We start from the raw sequence: 20,804 nt of genomic DNA, 5'->3' as shown, positions 1-20,804 counted from the left end.
CCAGGAGCAGAGAGCAAACACAGCCAGCTGTGACACTGCCAGCTGTGACACTGCCAGGTGTGACACTGCCAGGTGTGACACTGCCAGCTGTGACACCACCAGCTGTGACACCAGCTGTGACACTGCCAGCTGTGACACTGCCAGCTCTAACACCGAGCACAGGCAGCAGCCTCTCCGTGCCAGCTGTGACACCAGCAGCAGCACACGAGGTGCACACACACCTGCTATTGTATACAGCTATAGCCACCGTGTATTCATAGATATGTAACTATAACCATATCATAGTAAATCATTCCGTAGGAATCTTCTTTGCCCAGGCTGGGGTGCGTGCGGCAGGCACAGGAACGCGACAGCACCGAGAGGGAGGGGACAGGGAGAAGCGGGGAGGGGACACGGCAGGACAAGGTGAGGGGAGGGGACACGGCAGGACCCGGCGTGGGGAGGTGACACACAAGGTGACGCTGGGAGCAGGGACAGCAGGGACACAGGGCTGCGCTCCCGGTTATCACAGTGCAGCCAGACTTTGCAGACAGCCCAGGGGAAAGGGCAGCAGTGGCTGCTGCAGGCAGGTCGGGGCTCTGGGGAAGTGCCAGGGGTGAAATCAAACTTCTGCCGTGATCCATCAGCTCCGAGGGCAGGACAGTGCCCCAAACCAGACACCAGCCCTGAACCAGCCTGGCAGCAGCTCTCAGAGCTGATGCAATGCTGCTCTGCTTCCTCAAGAGAAAAAGCAACTGCCCACGAAATCTCTGGGTTTGCTTCACCTGCACAGACTCCCACAGGGGAACAGAAATTGTCCCTGTTGATCATATAATTGAAGATTTTTCACCAGCCCACAAGGGGGGACATGTGGGGAGGTCAAGGCAGTTAAAAAGAGAGGAGAAAGAAGGATTTTTCTGTCAACTGGGCAAAGGCTGAACATCCAGCAGAAGCAACACGTACATTGCTTTGGGTGGTGTCAGCCAGTGGCTTCTGTGACCAGTCCACCACTGGGATAACCTGGGGAGTGGAGAACAGCTTGGGCAGCTGTGTGCTGACAGGGGCAGGCTCCTGACACCTTTGCTGAAGTGTAGAATAAACTCTCTATATATTATTTAACTAATAAAATATAATCAAGTGTATGGCTCTGGCTTAAACAGGTGTTTGCTCTGCATGCTCAACACAGGGAATTAGAAAATAGAAGGAAAAGAGCTCAATTCTGTTACAAAAAGGTAGCAGCAAAAAGGTTTGTGAAAGTGTTCAACAGGCTGGGCAGGAACAATCCAAACTGCAAAAATTTCCCTTTTTTACACCTATCAAGGCAGAGAATCCTTCACTGCTGCAGCTACTGCAGAACCCACGAGGCAGCTCAGGGTTCATTTCCTTCCTCCTGCAGCCTCTGATGAGGGGCCCTGATCTCAGCATGGCACAGGGAGTGAAGAGCAGCAGCCCTGGCTTTGCACGTGCCCCAGCAGGTCACCCAGAGCTGCTGTGACCGTGTCAGTGCCCTGGGGACACGTCCTGCCTGATGGAAGCAGAGAGCAGAGAGCCCAAGTGCCCATGAATGCTCATAAAGTGCAGCAATGCAGAGCTGTCAGCTCCCTTCCCCTGAAGCTGGCACAGCCAGGGACAGGGAGATGCTGTGCTGTGCTTCACCCACCAACCAGAGACCGCCCAGAGCCAGCTCCCCTTCCCCAGAGCAAGGGCCAGCAGGGCCCCCTGCCACCAGCCAGCTGCCAGGGCAGGGCCCACACGGGGCTGGAGCTGCTCTGCTGAGCACAGAGTGACAGAGAGCGAGGTGGGGACACAGCACGAGCAAGGGGACAGAGCCCAGCGTGTCACCTCCCACCTGAGAGGGGCCACGGGCGCAGAGGGACAGTGTGGCAGGCCCTGGGACAGGCCAGGCTGAGCACAGCATCCCCAGGGATGCAGGGATCCCAGCCCCAGGGTGTGGCAGGCAGGCAGGGCAGGGAGGGGAGTGGTTCTGCTCAGGAGCCACAGGTCCAGCAGCCAAGCTGGACACGAGAGCTTTCTGCAGGGACTCCAGGGTAAGGCAAGGTGCTCAAGGTCACGAGGAAAGCAGCCAAGTGCAGAGTGCAGGGCGAGGGGGGCTGAGGCTCAGCCTGACTTTCCCAGTTTCGCTATCAGCTCGTCGCAGATCTTGGTCAGCTCCTCAATCTCCTGGTTCTGGAAGAAAAGCAGATCTTGGGGTCCCCTGTGGTGGCACAGGGGGGATAACAGTCCATTTTCCATCAAGCACAGGTGGGACAGGGCAGCCAGCACCTCCACCTGGCCCTGGCACATCTCCTCCAGGCACCCAGGCACTGTGAGCAGCCCTGAGCCCACCCTGCTGATCCCATCAGAGCCGCAGGGATCTGCAGCAGCCCAGCCCCCATCTCTGCAAACAGGCTCAGGGAAGCCAGCAATGCCCTTTGTGCCCAAAAAAAATCCAAACCAACCCCTGAAAACACAAAAAAACCCCAACCAAACAAAAAAATACCCCCAAAACCAAACCCACAAAACACCTCTGCACCAACAATCTGCAGCAGGGCGCTAGGGCAGCAGCAGAGCTGCTGGCAGGGGCAGGGGGCGGGTGCGGTACCTTCTGCTGCAGGCTCCTCTCCAGGGACTCCACCTTCATCTGCTCCCGGCGCAGCCCCGCCTGCAGCGCCGCGCCCTCCGCCCGCGCCCGCGCCCGCACCTGCGCGATCTCCTCGTTAGCCCTGGGGACAACGGGGCAGACCGGGTCAGGCACGGGGCAGGCACGGGCACGGCACCGGGGCACGGCATTGGGACACGGCACCGGGGCACGGCATCGGGGCACGGCATCGGGGCACGGCATCGGGGCACGGCACGGGCACGGCACCGGGGCACGGCACCGGAGCACGGCACCGGGGCACGGCACGGGCACGGCACCGGCACGGCACCGGGGCACGGCACCGGAGCACGGCACCGGGGCACGGCACCGGGGCACGGCACGGGCACGGCACCGGAGCACGCAGTGAGGGCAGGGAACAGCCTGAGCCATGCAGGTACAGCCTGAGCCATGTAGCGAGGGCAGGGAACAGCCTGAGCCATGCAGCAAGGGCAGGGAACAGCCTGAGCCATGCAGTGAGGGCAGGGAACAGCCTGAGCCATGCAGGGAACAGCCTGAGCCATGCAGGTACAGCCTGAGCCATGTAGCGAGGGCAGGGAACAGCCTGAGCCATGCAGGGAACAGCCTGAGCCATGCAGGTACAGCCTGAGCCATGCAGTGAGGGCAGGGAACAGCCTGAGCCATGCAGGTACAGCCTGAGCCATGCAGCAAGGGCAGGTACAGCCTGAGCCATGCAGGGAACAGCCTGAGCCATGCAGTGAGGGTAGAGAACAGGCTGAGCCATGCAGGCACAGCCTGAGACCGTGCAGAGCCCGACCCTGCTGGCCTGGGTACAACAGAGGGGTTTGCTCCTGTGGCAATGGGGTGAAACTGGGTGAATTCAGCTCCTCCCAGCCCTGCACACAGCTCTGCCCTTTCAGGGCCAAGCTGAACCCGTTCACCACCCGCTGCACTCGGGCTCCATGTGCTGATGAGCTGCTGCTCCCCAGCTCAGCCCCAGGGCTGCACGGCCCTTCATGTACACCAGCACTCCAAAAGATGGGAACTAGGTAAGTGACCATAAATAGACCCTGAATCTCGATTCTCCATTAAAAAAAAAATAAGCAGAGATCACAGAATGCATTCAGGGATTTGCTCTGCCTTGCTAGAGGCACTGGAGCCCGAGGCTGTAAAATGCAGCTTTTCACATCATTCAGCTCCTGCCTTCCAGCCTCTGGAAAGCAAATGAAGCTGCTTCCCTACAAGGTCTGGAAGCACCCAGCAATCTCATGCATGTCCTTACTTGTCTAATTTTTCTTCTGCATGGACTTTCAGGGCCTGATACCGCTGCTCTTCCTGCTTGACACGGGTTAGATAATCTTGAGCACATTTCTTCAGAGCTTCTTCATTCTGGGAAAGAAAGCACATCCATCTGCATTGGGACTGGGCACAAAGACATTGCTCTGACAGCATGATAGATACTGTTCTGAGTGTAACAAAAAAAGGGTTTTAAAAAAAACAACTTCTGCTTTATGCTGGAGCCCCCTTATCCAGCTCAGCAGCTGGAGTGTGACTGCACAGGAACCCTGAGTCCAGGGAGCAGAGCTGCAGGGAGACAGGGAAAACCAGGGTAAGGACCTTCTTAAATCCTTCCAGGACGCCCTTCAGGTTTTCATATCTCCTGAACAGATCTGACAGGGACCTCTCCACCGAGTTCAGGTCTGCCAGAGCCTGGTCCTTTTCCATCGTGAGCTGCTGCAGGTTCTTCTGAGATGTCATGTTTGTCCTCTGCTCATCCTCTGGGGTGGAGAACAAACAGCAGGGACAGGGTGACTGAGTGGGGACAGCTGTGGCAGCTGCACCCTGCCCTGCACACCTGGCCAGGTGACAGCACCTTACCTATCATCTGGGCAATGGTCTTTTCATATTCAGCCACGATTTTCCTAGAAGGAAGAGAGAAAAAACAGGTGAGAGGCCACTGATTTTGGGGACATGCACCTCCAGCTGTGCTGGCAGCAATCTGCCCCACTGGCCCCTGATGGGCCAAGCCCTGTGACCACTACAGCCCCACAGGAGCAGAGTCACGGGGCCCAGATGTTGGGGCTGCAGCCCAGATGTTGGGGCTGCACCACCCAGCAGTGCTGCTCCAGGGGCCACTGGGGCTGGCACAGCTCGTGGGATTTCATTTCTGCAGCAAAGGAAGGCTTGACACAGCAGCAGCACTGAGAGAACATCTCTGCCAAGACCCCCCAGGTCACCCCTCAGACCCTGCCCAGCCTCCCCTGCCCACACTGCCAGGGCTCAGCCCCCACCTCATCTCCAGCACTTCCTGACGGCTCTCCTCGTATTTCCTCTTCCACTCCTTGGCCTCCATCTCCTTGGTGATTATCTGGGTTGTAGCAGACACACAAGGGACCCTTGGGGTGTGCTCTGAGGGGTCTCCCCTCTCTGTCCCACACAGGGGATCAGATCCCCCCTCCCAGGCAGAGCAGAGCTGCTGGGGTGAGGTCCAGCCCCAGGGACAGGGACAGACAGGGACAGGGCTGTTACCGCTCTCCAATGAGCAGGGACAGGGATAGACAGGGACAGACAGGGACAGACAGGGACAGGGACAGGACAGGGCTGTTACCTCCTCTCTGATGAGGGTGAGCACTGCTGCCTTCTCAGGCTCACTGAGGCAGATTCCAGCCAGGGGACTCTCACTCCTGCTCACACTGGGACACTTGTCCAGGGATCCCAGCCCGGGCTTGTCCTGGGGGAATCACCCAGCTTTTGGGATGTTGTTTCTTTTCACCCACCTCCCCTGTCTGGAGTGCTCTTCCCTATTTTGTCAGCATCTGGATTTCCCTTTCTGCACACCCAGAGCCCAGAGCCTGCACCTGACACCTGGCAGAGCCTGTGTGAGGTTTCAGTGCCTTCCCTTGCCAGGAGCCAGGAGCAGGGGCTGCCCCAGGGACATCCCAAATATCCCAAAGGGGAGACAGGCTCACATCCAACTTCCCTTATCCCATGGCAGGTTTAAAAATACCCCCAGCCCAGAGGGTCTGTGCTCTGAGCCACAGGTGGGGTGGTCTGCAGGCTCTGGGCTGTCTCCAGCACTGCAGCTGACGTGCTCAGATTGCTGCTGGCAGCTGCAGGGACATTTCCTGGGCCCTGCTGGTCACCCAACAGCCCAAGGAAGCTGTGGGGGAAGCAAACTTCACCCCTCTGCAGAGCAGAGGTCCAAGGGACAGCCCCACTCACCCCTGGAGCTCCAGGGGCCCAGAGGAGCTCTGAGATAGAGACCCTGCTGCCATTTTGGTGTCTGCAAGGACTGGGCTGGCTGTGCCCCCACTGTTCACTTCTCCTGTCCCAAATCCCAGCTCCTGAGCAGCAGACACAGCCTGGGGCAGGGCTCAGCCCCAGGGTGCAGGTGCTGCTCTGCCTGTTCCTCCTTCCACAGCCCAGACAAGCGACAGCCAGGCAGCATCTCCCTGAGAAGGGCTGCCAGCCCAGAAACAGAGAAGTGCTGGCAGGAAGGAGGCAGCCTGCTCCCCTTGCTGTGGAACTGAGAGCACTGCAGCACTTCTCCTCTCCCTCCCCTCCTCCCCAGAGCTCCAGCTGCTGCTCAGGTCCAGCTCCCCGAGCCCCTCGTGGCTCTCACGGCCATGGCCCAGGTGGAGCCACCCCCAGGGCAGGTTTGGGGGGCACCCCCACACTGCTGTGGCTTGGCAGGAGCCCCCCACAGTATCTCCAAAAGCAGGGGCACACCTGAGCACTGCAGGTACCCTTGGGGGGACACCAGCCTGCAGGACCAGAGCCTGCCCAGGGGTGCCTGGGCACAAACTGAAGGTTCACTTTGCCCCACGTCCTTGTGGGGCTCAGCACTGTTAAATCCCTCAGAGAAGTTGCTTTTGCTGATGCTGTTAATCCCATTGTCATCTGCTTGTCAACTCAAGCAGCTTTGGCCAGGGGCTGCTAAGCTGGCACGGGGTGTCCCCACAGCAGAGAGGTCTTGGGGGCAAGCCAGGGGTGCCCCAGCACAGGCTGCTGCTGCTGGGGTGCCAGGGTCAGTGTGGCTGCAGAGCCAGGGCTGTTTTACTCCTCCTGTAATTCTGCTGTCAGCTCCTGCCTGAGAGCAGGGTGCAGGATCCCTTGTGGGAGGCACTGGGCCACCAGAGCCAGCCCTGGGCTCTCCACCTGAGACACAGCCCGTGCCCAGCAGCTTGTCCCCTGCCCAGATCCCCTCCTCAGGATCCCCTCCCCATGTCCCCTGCCCAGATCCCCTCCTCAGGATCCCCTCCCCATGTCCCCTCCCCAGTCCCCTCCCCATGTCCCCTGCCCAGGATCCCCTCCCCATGTCCCCTCCCCATGTCCCCTGCCCAGTCCCCTCCCCAGTCCCCTCCCCATGTCCCCTCCCCAGTCCCCTCTCCCTCTCCAGAGCAGCCCTGGCTCTGCCCTGCTCCTGCTCTGTCCCCATTGTCCCCCCCTCCCTCCCCACAGCCCACCCAGGAGGATCAGCCTCTGCCAGCCTCCTCCAGGCCTGCTGGGAAATCTCTGCTATTTTTATCAAGTCCCTGCGTGGGCTTGTCAAGAATTTTACCTCCCCAAGAAACTCATTTCAGAGAGGAGAAAGCGAGAGGCACTCACAGGGAAGATGCCAGGCCCTCCCTTTTCCATCTGCTTGCAGATCTCCTTTTCAAAACCTGAAGACAATGAGACACAACCTGTTATTGGTTTGGAAACAGCAGGTGCAGATTTTCTGGGACACAGGAAGGTACCTCTGAGCCTCTCACCCCCTGAGCTCCCCCTCCCAAGGCGTCTCTGCCCCCAGCTCTTGCCCTTGCATGGAGTCATTTTGCTGGAAAAGCTCTCCAGGACCCAGCAGTGCCGAGGGCACCATTCCCCCTGTCCCCAGGTGCCACAGTGTGCCCCTGCCAGCCTCCAGTACAGCCAACACTCCCCTCTGCTGGCAGCCCAGCCTGTGCCCGTGTCCCCAGGGCTGCCACCCGCAGGGAGGTGCCCAGGGTGTTCTGCAGGGTGCAGGGACAGAGCAGCGCTCACACCACCCTGAGCAACAGCAGCCCGTGCCAGCAGCCTGCAAAGGACCTGCCACATGTCCCCTGTGCTCTGAACAGCAGAGAGGGGACAAAAACCACCTGCCCAGTCTGCCAGGAGTGGGACACCCTGAGCTGGGACACACCCTGAGCTGGGGGACACACCCTCAGCTGTGGGAGGGACACCCTGAGCTGGGACACACCCTGAGCTGGGGGACACCCTGGGCTGTGGGACACACCCTGAGCTGTGGGACACACCCTGAGCTGTGGGAGGGACACCCTGAGCTGGGGACACCCTGGGCTGTGGGACACACCCTGAGCTGTGGGACACACCCTGAGCTGTGGGACACCCTGGGCTGTGGGACACACCCTGAGCTGTGGGACACACCCTGAGCTGTGGGACACACCCTGAGCTGGGGACACCCTGGGCTGTGGGACACACCCTGAGCTGTGGGACACACCCTGAGCTGTGGGACACACCCTGAGCTGGGGACACCCTGGGCTGTGGGACACACCCTGAGCTGTGGGACACACCCTGAGCTGTGGGACACACCCTGAGCTGGGGACACCCTGGGCTGTGGGACACACCCTGAGCTGGGGACACCCTGGGCTGTGGGACACACCCTGGGCTGTGGGACACACCCTGAGCTGTGGGGGACACCCTGTGCTGTGGGACACACCCTGAGCTGTGGGACACACCCTGAGCTGTGGGACACACCCTGAGCTGGGGACACCCTGGGCTGTGGGACACACCCTGGGCTGTGGGACACACCCTGTGCTGTGGGACACACCCTGTGCTGTGGGAGGGACACCCTGAGCTGGGGACACCCTGAGCTCTGGGACACACCCTGAGCTGGGGGACACCCTGGGCTGGGGGGGACTCTGCTGCCTCACACAGCAGCAGGGGGGATTTCTGGGCTGCACTCACACAACTGCAGACATGATTCATGAGCTAAGCAGGCAGAGAACAGGGCATTCAGAGAGCTCAGCTTGGGGAAGAGGAGGCACTGCAACACTGGGGACTGCAGATTCCCCATTTAGCCCAGTGCCTGCAGCTGTACCCTCAGCTCCCCCCCAAAACTGCAGAGCACAGAGCCCACACACCTGCCTGGCCTCTGAGACCAGCACTAGAAATAAACCCTGCCAGCCTCTCCCTTGGCTGGGATTCTCCTCCCCTGAGGACAAAGGACCTTTCTCCCTGGAGCTGGCAGCCCAGCACAGCCATCAGGAGAAATGATTAATGGGTCCCTGCAGAGGGGAGGGCTGCAACCCCCCCGTGGTGATCCCTCCTGCTTGCACCTAGCACTTGGCTATTGATTAAATGTCATGTTGCCTGGCTTTTAATTATTTTGTAATGGCTTGGTCAGAGAGGCTAATTACGTGGGAAACTGACAGCAGAACTCCACCAGGAGCAATAACTGGGATCGCTGCAGGCATTGCTGAGATCTCCATCAACCACAGCCTGTGCTGGACACCACGTCCTGGCAGCCTGCTCCAGGCAGGATGAGCAGGAGCCTGCAGCCCAGCCAGGATGCTCTGGAGATTGCTCTGCTCTGGGCTCAGCACTGAGCACTGGAGCCAGGGAGCACCAGGGGAGGGAACCCTGTGCCTGAGCCACATCCCACTGCAGCACTGTGGGGAGTGCTCTGTACCCAAAGCCTCAATAAGCACAGCCTGGAGCACTGTTTGCTACAGTGGAAATGGTGCAGGAAAGCAATGGCAGCTTCCATGAGACCCTGCAGCAGCCCCCAGCCTGCCAGTGCCCATGAACTGCCCCAACAGCTCCAGCTCCCTGCTGGAGGCTGCAGAGGCTCCCTGGCACCTTCCCAGAGCTGGGGGCAGCCAGCATTTCCTCACCTGACTCTGCCCTGTGCTTCCCTGCAGGCACAGGGACGTTGGAGCACTCAAAGTACTCCAGCTCATCTTCTGGCTCAGCCTTCTTCTCCAGCCCAGCTGCTTTCTGTGTGCAGGTGGTGGAGGCCAACTTCTCCTCATCAGTGGCACGTCCATCCTGACTGGTAAGAGCTGGGACTTCTGACATCAACACTCCTTCATCCTGCAGGGCCACAGCAAGACCAGGTTAAGCAAGATCTGCAGGGATCAGGCCACAGCTGAGTGCTGGACACTCCAAACCCACTGTGCTGCTCCACCAGCCCTCCTCCCTCCCTTCCCATGCCCACAGGGAAGGTGCCAGGCTGAGGCTCAGTCCCCCCAGCCCTGGGGATGAGCCCCCCTTACCTGAGTGCTGTCCAGGGCCAGGGGCTGTGCCTCGTGCTGCTTCACCTTGCAGCCACTCCTGCAGGAGAGAGAGCAGCAGCTGAGCTGAGGGCAGGGCAGGGCAGGGGATGCAGGGTGCAGCCCAAGCAGGGGAGGCAGTCCCAGCAGCAGCACTGCACCCACAGCGTGCCAGAGCCACTCACCAGGGACCAGCCAGGCACAGCCAGCTCTGGAAGGAACAGAGCAACAGGCAAACAAAAGACACAACTGCACACAGGTGGGTTTGTCTGTGAGTGTTTATTCCTGAGGAAGGTGAGGGCAGAGCAAGGGCCCCCAGAGGAGGATGGTGACAGAGGCAGTGCCAAGGAGCTGCCAGGAGCATCCCCCTCCTCCCTGTGAGCCCTGCACAGGGCACTGAGCCCCAGCCAGTGCCTGCTGACCTCCTGCAGCAGGAGCCACGTCCAGGCTGCCCCATGCCCTGTCCCTGCAGCTGCAGCTTTGTCTGGGACTGCACAGCATCCACATCTCCCCCGTGAGTCAGGGCAAGGTGCTGAACAAACTCTGCCCAGAAAGGCTGGCCCAAGCAGAGGGGCCTGGGGTGGCAAGCTTGGCCCAAGCAGGTCTTGCAGGTGCTCCCCTGCCCTTCAGTGAGGAGGCTGCCCCTGGAACTCCATCCCACGCTCCTGAACTCACCCATCAGAGGCCATCAGTGCAGGCACAGCCACACCCCACACTTGGCACCAGGGACAGCAGCCAGTCCCAGGGGCAGTGCACACAGGGTGGGGCAGCACCAGCTTTTCTCCAGCATCTCCCCCCTCACACTCACACTCAGGGCTCTCCTGACCCCCAGGAGACACTTGCTGAGCTGAACAGCCACTGAGGGACTGGGGAGGGGTCCCAGCCCCCAGACAGGGCTCTCCCCACCACAGGGACACAGGCAAGGCTGGAGCAGGGCTGCAGTGAGCTGCTGCCAGGTGTGTGGGGCTGCCCCACCCAGTGCCCCCTGCAGCCCCCATCCCATCCCATCCCATCCCATCCCATCCCATCCCATCCCATCCCATCCCATCCCATCCCATCCCATCCCATCCCATCCCATCCCATCCCATGCCATGCCATCCCACAGCCCACACGAGCAGCACAGAACAGAGCTGGCTCTGCTCTGCTCTGCTCCCTCACACCCTGCCTGCCATGTCCTCACCCTCCTCTCTTCCACACCCTCTCCTGTGCCAGGGCCAGCCCATCACCTGGCAGCTGGTTTGAGTCCCCCCAACACCAAGACAACAGCTCTGGACTGCACAAAAACCTGCTGCCCCATTAGCTGAAGGTTCTGAGCATTGTCCCCCATCAGAAGATGCTGCAGGCACTGACTGTGAGCACAAGCACAGGCAGTACCTCCAGCTCAGCTCAGCCCAGCTCAGCTCAGCCCAGCTCAGCTCAGACCAGCCCAGCTCAGACCACCTCAGCCCAGCTCAGCTCAGCCCAGCTCAGCCCAGTTCAGCCCAGTTCAGCTCAGCCCAGCTCAGCTCAGCCCAGCCCAGCTCAGCTCAGCCCAGCCCAGCTCAGCTCAGCTCAGCTCAGCCCAGCCCAGTTCAGCCCAGCCCAGTTCAGCCCAGTTCAGCCCAGCCCAGCCCAGTTCAGCCCAGCTCAGCCCAGCTCAGCTCAGCTCAGCTCAGCTCAGCTCAGCTCAGCTCAGCTCAGCTCAGCCCAGCCCAGCTCAGCCCAGCCCAGCCCAGCTCAGCCCAGCCCAGCTCAGCCCAGCCCAGTTCAGCCCATCCCAGTTCAGCTCAGCTCAGCTCAGCCCAGCCCAGTTCAGCCCAGTTCAGCCCAGCCCAGCTCTCCTCCTCACTCCCAGCACTCACCAGGCCAGGCCACCCTGGGGACCCTGCCAAGGGCTGCAGGACACAAACCAGAGAGCAGAGAGCACAAGTCAAAGGGCAGAAGGAGCCAGCATGCCATGGAGACGAGTGGGGCAGCACACACCCCCAGAGAGGACAGAAACAGCATAGGAGAAGAAAAGAATACAGCAGAGAGTACTTACAACAGAAAACAGAGAAATTTCACTTGCTCAGTAGTCCTGATGCATCAAAGCACGGACAGGGAGAGAGACAGACAGATGGAGAGAAGAAGAGTGTGTGAAAAGACCTGGCTGTTAAGTGAGCTCTGGAGAAGCACAGGGAGCTGCCTAGCTCGGCCTTTGGGAAGGCACAAACACACACTGGGGGTGCTCTGATCCTGCCTTTGCTGCCCACAGCAGAGGGGTGAGATCCAAACACAGCCCTGAGTGCCAGGGCAGCATCTCTGCTGCTCCCAGAGAGCAAACACAGAATTCCTGCTGCCTCCCCTCCCCACTGCTCACCCACAGCCACACATGGCAGCACCAGCTCTTAAAAACTGTGTATTTACTCTCTGTAAAGTATTTCCTAGACAGAAACACCCAACACAGCTTGATTTTTGCCTGTGAGGTTTTCTCTCTGTAAAAATCCACTATCTCATTTTCTCACTGGAGAATCAGACAGCAGAGTGACACTGTCCAACCTGTTCTCTTTCTCTGACACGAAACACAAATTCAGTGGCAGCTCACAAATGCCTCAGCTACATTTGACCAACCACACCTGCATCCACCAGCTCCTGCACATCCCTGCACAGGCCCAGCAAACACATCAGCTCCACTCTGGGCTTCCTCTGACTCCACATCTACACCCTGACCCAGCAGCTGGGCTGATCCTGCAAGCAGGTCCCAGGGCAGCCCCCCTGCTCTGCCTGACACTCAGCACACTGCAGTGCCCCACAACAGCCATCCCTCCCCTGCCATCAGTGCACTGACAGGCACAGGGCAGCTGCCAACAGCTGGGACAGCAGGCAGGCACAGCTGGGGCACCAGCAGCACCTGAGGGGCAGGGAGCTCACTCAGGAGGCACCAGGCAGGAGCTCTCCCACCACCACCACCATCACCATCATCATCACCTCCATCACCTCCATCATCACCATCATCATCATCACCATCATTATGACCTACATCATCACCTCCATCACCTCCATCATCACCATCATCATCACCATCATCATCACCTCCATCACCTCCATCACCATCATCACCTCCACCATCATCATCACCTCCATCACCTCCATCACCATCATCACCTCCACCATTATCATCACCTCCATCACCTCCACCACCTCCATCAGCTCCACCACCTCCATCAGCTCCATGACAGCAGCAGCCCTGCTGCCTGCAGGGAGGACACAGGGGCTGCAGCCTGGCCCTGCACACTCACGTTATCAGGCGTGACTTGGGCTTCCTGGGGGAGTCTTTCAGCTGCTCCTGCCCCTCCAGGGTGTGAGACTCGAGGATTTCATTGAGGCTGTTCTCTGCCGTGGAGCAGGAGTCGGCGTGGCTGCTGTCAAGGCTCTTGGTGGGCTTGAATGGATCCACAAAGTTCTCGGGGTCAAACTGGTGTGAGCCCTTGGGGACAGCTGCTGAGCTCTGCATTGCTGAGCTGCCACTGCAGGGGGGTCCCGGCTGGGAGGAGCCCCGAGGCTCTGGGGGCCCCCTCTCCCCATCCTCAGCTGCTCTCCTGGGGGACTCTCTGTGTCTCCTGGGTGTCAGCTTGCTGGCTGGGATCCTGCTGCCCCTCCTGGGTGAAGCTGGCTTGGCCTCCCCGCTCTCTCCAGCCTCTGTAAAACCAGCTCCAGGTTTTGGGACCTGCCCTGGGGCCTCCAGAGCCGGGTCCCCCCCCAGCTCAGTGGGATGGGGAAGGTGTTGGGGAAGGCTCTGCAGCTGGCAGGTCTCGGCCACAGTGGGGGTCACACTCCTGTCATGCTGCTCGGGGTCAGGCTGGTGGGATGCTTGGGTCTCCTCTGGGTTTTCATCTGTTTTTCTCCCCAGCGAAGGCGTTTTCCCTTTCCCGAGCTGCTCCTGGGCCAGGGCAGCAGCCCTCGGCCCCACCAGCCCGGTGCCAGTGTCCCCTGTGTCCCCTGCTGTCACAGGCAGCTCCCAGGGGGCTGGCTGCACAGGGGGGTGCCCAGCCAGAGGCTGCATCAGGGCTGAGTGCTCGGGGTCAGGCTCCCCTTTAGCACCCAAACTGCCTTTAGGGGCTCCAGTCTCTGGCTCAGCCTCATCTCTGGGGGGCTTCCCAGACGAGCTGTCCCCGTGGGATTCCCCTACCAGCAGGTCACCATGGCCACCTGGCTCTGAAAGACAAAAGGGGATGGTTAAACCCTGCCCTGCAGTGCACTCCCTGCCACTGGGATTTGTGTTCCCTCCTCACAGCTGCTCCAGGGTTGGATTTTATGGGGGATCCGCTGCCCCACAGCTCAGCTTCCCTGCTGGCAGGGGACAGGGAGTCACTGCTCTCTGGGCAGAGCTCAGATTAGTGACAACAGCTCAGGGACACACGAGACAGCACCACAAGAAGTGAACAAGCAGGCCCCAGGGAGAAGGGGAATGGGAAGGGGTGCTCAGTGCAGGAGCAGAATCAGGGACCTGGGGGTGTCCCAGTGCTGGGGCTGCAGAGCTGGACCTGCACAGGCAGAAGTGCCCAACACCAGCAGAAACCCTGCTGCAGCCTCAGCAGGCTCCCCACACTGCTGCCAGCATCTTCTAATGACAATCCTGATCCACCACTTAATCACCATTACTCCAATCCCTTCCCCTCAATCCTTTTACTCTTTAATCTTTTCTTTGAAACCAAGGGATGGAGAAGATCCTTTATCTGCTGGGCACTCTGAAAGCTGCACTCACTGAGCACCCAGAGCTGCCTGTCCCTGCCCCAGCCCTGCCCTGGGCCAGAGGTGACAGAGTCCCCTCGAGCAGCCCCCGTTTGGCAGGGGGACACCAACCCCCTGCTCCCACACACCCCCTCCCCAGCAGCCAGGAGAGGTTTTCCATCACCAGGCTCTGCAATCAGCTCATGTGTGCTGGTAACAGAGCGAGTCACAGGCTGGCAGAGGAAAAGGGAACCAGGCAAATATCTGGTCCCAGGACTAATCCAGGACGTGGAGCCAACAATCCTGACTCAGTGGATGGCTCGTGGTTAGCATAATTGATCCCCAGGATGCTACAAGCCATGAAAATGAATCATGAGGGTCTGTGTCCTCCCTGAGACTGCAAAAATGCTTCCTCTGACTGCAAAAAAAAATTTCCCTCCAAGTAGACGTTGCCTTGATGCCCCAGAAAATGCATCAGTAAACACAAATGCAGTGGATGAGTACTTGGAGTGCAGCCAGGAAACAGTCTGAGGCAGAGCCTGGCAGGCCTCCCCATCATTAGGAACCAGGAAAACCTCCTTAACAGACCCCAAAGAAAACTTTATTACACTTGCTGTGTTGCTCAGCTGTTTGAAGCCTTCCTGAGACAGCCCTGAATAGAAGAACAGACTTCAAAGTCAGGGCAAAAGGACTGTTTAAGTGCATTTTGTGTTCCCAGCGGAAGGTTTGGCAGCTGCTGTTCTCACAGACGTGAGCCCATCCTGCTTTCTAACCCAAGCAATGAGTAATTACTCCTTGAATAACAAGCAGTCTGCACACAAACCACCTCTCCATGCTGTGCTGGCTGCAGGGTGGGGAGGAAAGGAGAAGTGGCCACAGCTCAGAATCATTTTCCCACTAAAATCAGAAGAACCCAGCTCTGTGATTCCCTCATTTTCTGCACAAGAGTGCTCAGCTACTGAGCCCCTCCTGCAGCACAGCCCAACCCCCAGCCAGGCTGAGAGCTAAGGGACTGGGATGCACTGGGATGCACTGGGATGTTCTGGGATGCACTGGGATGGACTGGGATGCACTGGGATGCACTGGGATGCACTGGGATGCACTGGGATGCACTGGGATGCACTGGAATGCACTGGGATGTACTGGGATGCACTGGGATGCACTGGGAGGCAGGAGGCACAGGCAAAGCACTGCTCAGCTGCTCGCCCATGGTCTGGAAACCTTTTGCAGCAGCACTGTCCCTCCTGCAGGCTCAGGGGGGGTTCCCCTGCGTCCTCCCCCTCTACATTTCTTCTTCCTCCAATGCAGCGTGGCAGGAGTGTGTGTTCCTGTGGGAACAACTGTACAGGATGCAGAAAACAGCAGCCTGAAGGGCTTGGGGTGCACAGGAAGGGCTGAGCTCTCTGCCCCAACCCCTGCAGCCACCCAGCCCTGGCTCCCCCCTGGAGCCCTCCCCAGTGCTGCACCTCTCCCTGCAGCTCTCCCTGCAGCTCTCCTGCAGCTCTCCTGCAGCTCTCCTGCTCCTCCCAGCCCTGCAGCTCTCCCTGCAGCTCTCCTGCAGCTCTCCTGCAGCTCTCCTGCTCCTCCCCAGCCCTGCAGCCCCAGGCAGTCACTGTGAGCAGCAGTGCTGGCTCTGCTCTGCACGGCTCCTGCCAGAGAAACCAGCCTGTCTCCCCTCCTGCAGCTGTCCCCCAGCCCTCTCAGTGCTCCTGCTCTCACACCCTCCTCCTGGGCCAGATCTGTGCTGGACAGCCCAGGAGAAGGCAGGCTGGTAGCCACGGGCCAGAGGCAGCTCTGCCCCCAGACCAGCCCTTCCTGCAGTGAGGTAAAACACTGCAGCATCCTGAAAGGTGACCCCCAGCTCCCCCGTTCCACCTCTGGCACTGCGCCCTGCGGAGGGGACAGTTTATCCTGGCATGAAAAGGGACACTGCCAGTCCCACACACACACCCAGCACAGGGCTGGATCTCAGGAACACCCACCCAGGCTGCAAACCTGCTCCACATCCAGGTGAGCACCTGCAGGGGATGCTACAAAGCGAAAACAGAGATTTTTTACTTTCTAAAGAAAAACAGACAGGACAGTCTGGCACCACAGTAATAGACACTTTGTGCCTCTGCATTATAATTGCTTTGCTTGTCTTCCTCGGGCTGAAATTAAACACAAGCACCGACTTAAACAGCTTTCCAACGTGCCAGCCCTCAAACCAACCAGGAGCACCTGGCAGGGCAGCAAGGAAAGGCTCAGAGCCCCTCCCACCCCCAGGAGAGCCGGGAGAAGCAGCAGCGACCCCGACCCCGACCCCGACCCCGACCCCGACCCCGACCCCGACCCCGACCCCTGCCCGGCCCAGATCCTGATCCAAATCCTGATCCCTGCCTGATCCTGACCCCTGCCTGATCCTGATCCCTGCCTGATCCTGATCCTGATCCAAATCCTGATCCCTGCCTGATCCTGATCCTGATCCTGATCCTGATCCTGATCCAAATCCTGATCCCTGCCTGATCCTGATCCCTGCCTGGCACAGATCCTGATCCAAATCCTGATCCCTGCCTGATCCTGATCCCTGCCTGATCCTGATCCCTACCTGGCCCTGATCCCGATCCAAATCCTAATCCCTGCCTGGCCCAGATCCCGATCCAAATCCTGATCCCTGCATGGCCCTGATCCCGATCCTGATCCCTGCCTGATTCTGATCCCTGCCTGGCCCTGATCCTGATCCCAATCCCTGATCCCCATCCCTGCCTGGCCCCCGTGCCCAGCACAGGCAGAGCAGCCCCTCAGCTCAGGGCAGGGCTCCTGTGACTCACACACATCTCTGTCTCAGCACAGGATATCTGCCCAGCTCAGTCCCACACAACGACTCTTTTCCTCTTTTGGCTTTCCGCTGTGTTTAGCAGCCGTTGATCTATTTTTAAATCTATTCTGTTAAGAATTAGCATCCCAGCTAACGATGCTGCTGAGGCACCGGAAAACACGTGTCCTGCATCAGCCTGCTCCCAGCACCCATGGCTGCAGCTCTGCTGCTTCTGCTCACTTCCTCATGCAAAACACCTACAGATGGCTGGAGATAACTCCAGCAAGAATGGGGCAGGATGAGTCCCACCATCCAGACAGCAAGAGGGAACTGAGTGATCCTGAGTGGGCACAAATCCTCACAGCAGCCCCCTCCAGGGCTGAGTTTTTGTCCCCAAGGACAGGGTTTAACACACCCATCACCTCTGTGCCTGGAGCCCTGGAGTCAGAGCTTGTCATTCCTCACCCCATTTATTCCCCAGGCAGGATGAGACTGCAACTGCAGAGCAGGGAGTCCCTGCAGGCAGTGCCTGCTGCTCGCTGTGCCCCAGGGCCAGGGTGCTGTGCCTGCCTCAGGCCCAGCTCTGGCACTGCCCCCACACCCCAGCACAGCCAGCACTTCCCCAGGCACGCAGGGCAGCAGCTCTGCTGCAGCTGGCACAGCTGTGACACTGCACAGGTAATGCAGTGTACCAAGCAATCCAACCCACCACTGCACCAGACCCATGGATGTGCCTGGACACAGGGATTACACTGGTACAGAGGTGTAACAGCCCAGGGTGCCTCTGCACCCACCCTGCAAACCCATCCCCACGCAGGCAATCCTGCCTCTCCACCCTTCCACACAAACTGAGAGGACACAGCCAGAGACATGGGCAGGGGAGGGCTGGAGCCAAGTGTGGTGGCACCGCAGGTTGGCTCTGCCAGCTCCAACATCCCACTCCCTGCCAGCCAGCACAGAAAAACAGCTTTTGCTGGAGATCATGCCCTTGTCTGCAGAACACTGAGAGCTTTGTGTGCAGGAGCAGCAACTCCCTCACTGCTGAGCAGGAGCTGCTCATCCCAGGACGAGGGGCACAGGCACTCACGGGAACAGTGACACCCTGGAATCCAAAGCAATGCACTTCCCCAAACTGTGTTAGAAATTAACCTCCTACCTGCTGGGAAAGCCTTTTCCTATCCCATTTTCCTGCTCCCCTCCCCTGGCACTATCCCCAAAATAAAGATGTCTCTATCACTACCTCTTAAAAGGATTATTCCAAGAGCTGTGATTGCTGGAAGCATGAACAGAGCACTCCCTCCATCACAGCAAACTAACACGAGTTTTCCACGGGGAGGGATGAGCACCCAGACCACCCCAACAGCAAAACAACACCACAGGAGATGGAGAAGCACAGCTCCTGTTACTGACACGGTCTGCACTGCCTGGGCTTCTGCACAGAAGGACCCACGGTCTGGATGGAGCCCTGTGCTCTGAAACCAGCCCTGCAAAAAGTTCCCAGCTGCTGTGAGCAGCCAAGGGAAGCACAACACTGCACATGACACACACCAGGGCCGGCACAGGGAGGGGCAGGAGAGGGCAGGGAGTGCCCAGACCCACCACACACTGCCCGTGCCTCGGGAGCCTGCTCTCCTGCAGACCACCGGGGGCTGACCAGCAGCCTGGCCCTGCCCCACCCTGCCCTGCCCTGCCGGACGGGGAGGTCACCAACCCTCACAGCCCTTTGTGCAGCGCCCAGCCCAGCCCTGGCATTTCAACTGTCCAGGCCATTAACCACCAGAAGTGTGCCAGGCATTACTCAAAGTCAGAGAATTCTACTCCCTGACCCCACCCTGCCTTTCTGCCAAAGCAGCAGAGCACCAAGACAAGGTGCACGCTGGCTCTTTACCTTGGGTCCCGGCCTCAGACTCGGGTGGTCCTGGTGGCTCGCAGAACTCCTTGAGTGGCGAGCAGGTTGGTGTTTCTGCTTCAGGGGTCTCAAAATTATCAGTGGAGTCCGAGCTGCCATGGGGGGGGGGAAAGAGTGAGGAATTACTGCTTTCAAGGCTACCCCTGAAATGCTCCACACCGCCCACACCAGCCAGGCCACGGGCTGGCCGTGGACATCCGCGGCGGCCACTCGCTCCTGTGCCGCGGGCCGTGCCAGCAAACGGGACCGGGGCAGCAGGTGACCATCACCGTGAGCACCCCCGGTGCCCCCCAGCCCTGCGGCAGGGCTCGTCCCGAGCTGAGCGCACACACAGCGCGGGCTCCAAGGACACGCAGCATCTCCCGCGGGCTCCGGAGGCGCTGCGGAACCAGCCGGGCTGCCCGGCCCTGCGCTCCGCAGCATCCTCAGCAGCACAGGCGGCCCCGGGCGGAGCGGAGCGGGATCCCCGGCAGGCAGGCGGGCAGCGAGCGGGCAGCGAGCGGGGGGCGGCAGGGCGCGGGGCGGGCGGGGGAAGGTGACTTGCCTGAAGCCGAGGGACGAGCCCCCCGCCGGCGGGTCCCGCTCGTCCTCCTCATCCTCCTCCTCGGCAGCCCCGGCGCCGCCGCCCCCCTCCTCGGGGCTGCCCCCGCCCCGCACCGCCGACCAGGTCCAGCGGGCCCACTGCACGGGCGAGAGGATCTGCCAGGCGCTGAACGCCATCGGCCCGGCCCGGCCCGGCTCGGCCCCGCTCCGCTGCGCTCCCCGCCGGGCTCAGCGCGGCCCCGCCGCCCGCATCGCGCCCGCTCGGGCCGCCCCCGCACCCGCTGCTGCCGGCGGGAGCGCCCGCCCCCGGCACCGCCCGCCGGGAGGGCGGCCCGAGCCCCGCACCGGGCCGCGGGGATGGGCGCGGGGACCCCCGGATCGCCGCCCCTCCCGGCCCGAGCTGACAGCCGCCGCTCTTTCCCTGCGCGCACTCCCGAATTCTCCTGTTTCTGCCCAAAGGCGGGGCCGGGGCACATCGCTGTCACCCCTCGCCACGCCCTGCCATCACCCCCGCCACAGGAGCCCCCTGGTGAGAGGGGACAGTGAAACCAGATCCCCCCGGGTTGTCCCGCACTGATTTGGTTGCACCTGTGCTGTCACAGAGCACACAGATTCTTTCCACTCTGGACGTGCCGGAGGAGACCCCGGGCGGGCGGGGGGCAGGCAGCTCCCGGGAACCCTCACTGCGCCCGGGAACGCTCGGTCCCACCGGGAATGTTCACTCACCCCTTGGGGAGCCTTGCCCAGGGAAGGGATTTCCCAGAGCCGAGCAGCCGGACGCAGGGGCAGGGGCAGAGGGGAGGGAAACACCTGTCCTTTCCTTTTCCAAGGAAACACCGGCCTCAGCAGCCCCGGCTGATGCTATATCCTTCCGCGGCAGCAAGTTTATTTATTTAATAAACTATTGTTGTTTAAAAATAACAGCCAGCAGTTCCCATAGAAATCAACCTTGCTGGCCTCCCTCAGGAGCTTTCCCTCAGGAACTTTTCCCCTAACGAGGGCTCCCACTCCCAAATTCATCACCTCCCACACGCTTGCTAG

General features: G+C 60.2%; 1 protein-coding gene across 1 annotated transcript; it reads right to left on the bottom strand.

The window, feature by feature from the left end:
• Nucleotides 1–1,070: 1,070 nt before the first annotated feature.
• On the bottom strand, nt 1,071–20,036 carry TACC1 (transforming acidic coiled-coil containing protein 1). Its single transcript, XM_079328809.1, has 14 exons — nt 19,765–20,036; nt 19,200–19,312; nt 13,083–13,998; nt 11,846–11,881; nt 9,829–9,886; nt 9,448–9,646; nt 7,184–7,239; nt 5,184–5,306; nt 4,867–4,943; nt 4,454–4,497; nt 4,193–4,353; nt 3,858–3,964; nt 2,582–2,702; nt 1,071–2,166 (listed from the first exon to the last, which is right to left on the bottom strand). The coding sequence occupies exons 1-14, from the start codon at nt 19,938–19,940 to the stop codon at nt 2,098–2,100; spliced, it is 2,256 nt and encodes a 751-aa protein (XP_079184935.1). The 5' UTR covers nt 19,941–20,036; the 3' UTR covers nt 1,071–2,097.
• Nucleotides 20,037–20,804: the final 768 nt, after the last annotated feature.

This window comes from Erithacus rubecula, assembly GCF_903797595.1.
Source record: "Erithacus rubecula genome assembly, chromosome: 29".
Taxonomy (NCBI): Eukaryota; Metazoa; Chordata; class Aves; order Passeriformes; family Muscicapidae; genus Erithacus; species Erithacus rubecula.
This window is presented reverse-complemented; position numbering and strand designations above follow the sequence as displayed.

Excerpts from the sequence above, each read along its gene's own strand:
- TACC1 (XM_079328809.1), bottom strand. The coding sequence starts at position 19,940 with ATGGCGTTCAGCGCCTGGCAGATCCTCTCGCCCGTGCAGTGGGCCCGC. Across the intron at positions 4,944-5,183 it reads TCACCCTCATCAGAGAGGAG|ATAATCACCAAGGAGATGGA; the intron begins GTAACAGCCCTG and ends GCTACAACCCAG. Across the intron at positions 3,965-4,192 it reads TCCTGGAAGGATTTAAGAAG|AATGAAGAAGCTCTGAAGAA; the intron begins GTCCTTACCCTG and ends TTTCTTTCCCAG.